The sequence below is a fragment of the Pteropus vampyrus genome, unplaced genomic scaffold, assembly GCF_000151845.1.
Source record: "Pteropus vampyrus isolate Shadow unplaced genomic scaffold, Pvam_2.0 Scaffold579, whole genome shotgun sequence".
In the NCBI taxonomy this organism is placed as follows: Eukaryota; Metazoa; Chordata; class Mammalia; order Chiroptera; family Pteropodidae; genus Pteropus; species Pteropus vampyrus.
Window position 1 is genome coordinate 135786 of NW_011889360.1, and position 2696 is coordinate 138481.

Consider the following 2696-nt stretch of genomic DNA (forward strand, 5'->3'; position numbering starts at 1 on the left):
ACAAAAGCTAGGATTTTTGTCTCATTCAGCACTGTATCCTTGGTTCTTTTTATAATAATATTTTTAATTAAATTTTTTGAGATGACATTGATTAATTAAATTATATAGGCTTCAATAATATATTATCTATATACTGCATTGTGTGTTCACCACCCAAAGTCCAATCTGCTTCTGTTGCCATATCGCTCCTAGGAAACTACTGAGACTAGACATTTAAAAGAACTTTGTTAAAAGAAAGAGTGACTTCGATGGATCTCAAAATGGCTTCGGTCTTAAAAAATGCATTAATGCCATTTTAATTAGATAATATATTTCCATTTTCTCATCAATTACTTGTTTTAATTCTTTTATATTTTCAGAAAACTTTCTGGAGCTTCAGAGCATGGAAAATAGGAATAATATTACTGAATTTATTCTCTTGGGACTTTCTAAGAATAAAAAAGTCCAGATCCTCTGCTTCTTATTTTTCTTACTCTGCTACATAGCTATTTGGTTAGGAAATTTGATTATCATGATTTCTATCACATGCAGCCAGCTGATTGACCAGCCCATGTACTTCTTCCTTAATTACCTCTCACTCTCAGACCTCTTCTACACATCTACTGTGACACCCAAACTAATGACCGACTTATTGTCAGAGAGGAAGGTCATTTCCTACAAAAACTGTATGACACAGCTTTTCACCACACACTTCTTTGGGGGGATCGAGGTCTTCATCCTCACTGGAATGGCCTATGACCGCTATGTGGCCATCTGCAAACCCCTCCACTATGCCATTATCATGAACAGGCAAAGGCGTAATGCAATTCTCATAGCATCATGTGCAGGGGGGTTTCTGCATTCCTTGGGCCTGTTTCTTCTTACGATTGGTTTACCTTTCTGTGGCCCCAATGAAATAGATCATTATTTCTGTGACGTATACCCTTTGTTGAAACTGGCCTGCACTGATACACACAAAATGGGTTTCTTAGTCATTGCCAATTCTGGCCTGATGGGACTGGTGATCTTCGTGGTTTTGATGGCTTCCTACTTTATGATATTGTATAATGTGAGAGCCTATTCTGCAGAATGCCGCCACAAAGCACTTTCCACTTGCAGTTCTCATGTCACAGTTGTGATTCTGTTCTTTGCACCTGTCATCTTTGTTTACATTAGGCCTGCCACAACTTTACCAGAAGATAAAGTGTTTACACTCTTCTACACAATTATTGTCCCCATGCTCAATCCTCTTATCTACACACTTAGAAACATGGAAATGAAAAATGCCATAAAGAAAGTTTGGTGCAACGAAAGATGTGGGCAAAAGAAGCCAATGATTTGAAGCCTATTCATCTTTTGCATATATTCTAATCACACTCCTTTCTTTGATTCCCTCTTGTCAATGGAAAAATACATTGGAATGCTTAAAAGCCAAGCTTTAAGCAACAGCTGGCCCTCAGTGGTGTTTCTCATTCATATTCCTTTCTTAATGTGCTTCTCTTGTTTTCATTCTTCACTATATGTTAGATTCCATAAAATTAGGGTTCATGTTATTTTTATTTCACTTTTAATTTCCTAGTATCATACCCAGGTAGATAAATTCCCTTTCATTTTAACCCTTCCATAGATGGTTTCGGTGTGCAGTATTATCTTACCTGCCCTTTGAGACACAATCAAAATGCTATGTTTGGTGTGAAGTTGAAGCTAGCTCTGTAATGCCATCCTTTGTATTGGATCTACTTCCCTCTACGTGTCACTGCCACATTCCCTCACACCTATTTCTCTCGAATTACATTTCTGAATAAAATGTTGGTGCATAAATTTTGCTTCAGGTTCTGTTTTCTAGAAAATTGAAGCCAATTTATGAATCTTTAGGGGGAACTTAAGAACATTCTTTAATTATAAGAATAAAGAGAAATAGTTTTATAAAGGATTAAGTTTTAAAAAATCCTTTGATTAGAGACTTTGGGTTAAATTTTATTTTTTTATTAAATTTATTGGAGTGACACTGGTTAATAAAATTATATAGGTTACAAGTGTACAATTGAATTTTATGAGGCCAACATTACCCTGCTACCAAAACCTGATAAAGATAATACACTACAATAAATAAACAAAGAAACAAACAAACAAACAAACAAACAAATAAATAAATAAAAACACAGACCAATATCTCTGATGAATGAAAAAATCCTATACAAAGTACTAGCAAATCTAATACATTAAATATTCCATTTTAAATACAATGCATTTAAAGCAATAAAAACATATTTGAAGGTAGTAGTATTAATGGTTGAATCTATCTTGATTCTGTAGGTAATATAATGAGTCCTTAGTTTGGATGGCAAATAGTTTTGTGTATAAGTTCGATATAAGTTAATGTCCTTACTATCAGGACATAATTGAACAAACGAAGTTTTTATCTTTGACTACATCAGAACTACCTCATTTAAAGGTAAATTACACTTAATTTACCAAGCCCATTACTGAAGAATAAAAACTACACTTTCTATGTGAAAAGGATGCCCACACACATTCTCAGGAAAATTAGAGTTCACTAAGTCACAGCCTAACAAGTAGTAAAAAGTTTTACTAGTTGAGGGGCAGGCCAAGAACTTTGATACATTGAAAGATTTTAGAGGAAGAGCAACTCAGCAGATACTAAAGCTAACCTAAATGACATAAGCCAGCCCTCATTATTTGGCTTCAAGGTATAA

At 34.5% G+C, this 2696-nt stretch overlaps 1 protein-coding gene across 1 annotated transcript; it reads left to right on the forward strand.

The window, feature by feature from the left end:
• Positions 1 to 382: 382 nt before the first annotated feature.
• LOC105308463 (olfactory receptor 4P4-like) lies at positions 383 to 1321 on the forward strand. Its single transcript, XM_011384435.1, has one exon. The coding sequence runs from the start codon at positions 383 to 385 to the stop codon at positions 1319 to 1321; it is 939 nt and encodes a 312-aa protein (XP_011382737.1).
• Positions 1322 to 2696: the final 1375 nt, after the last annotated feature.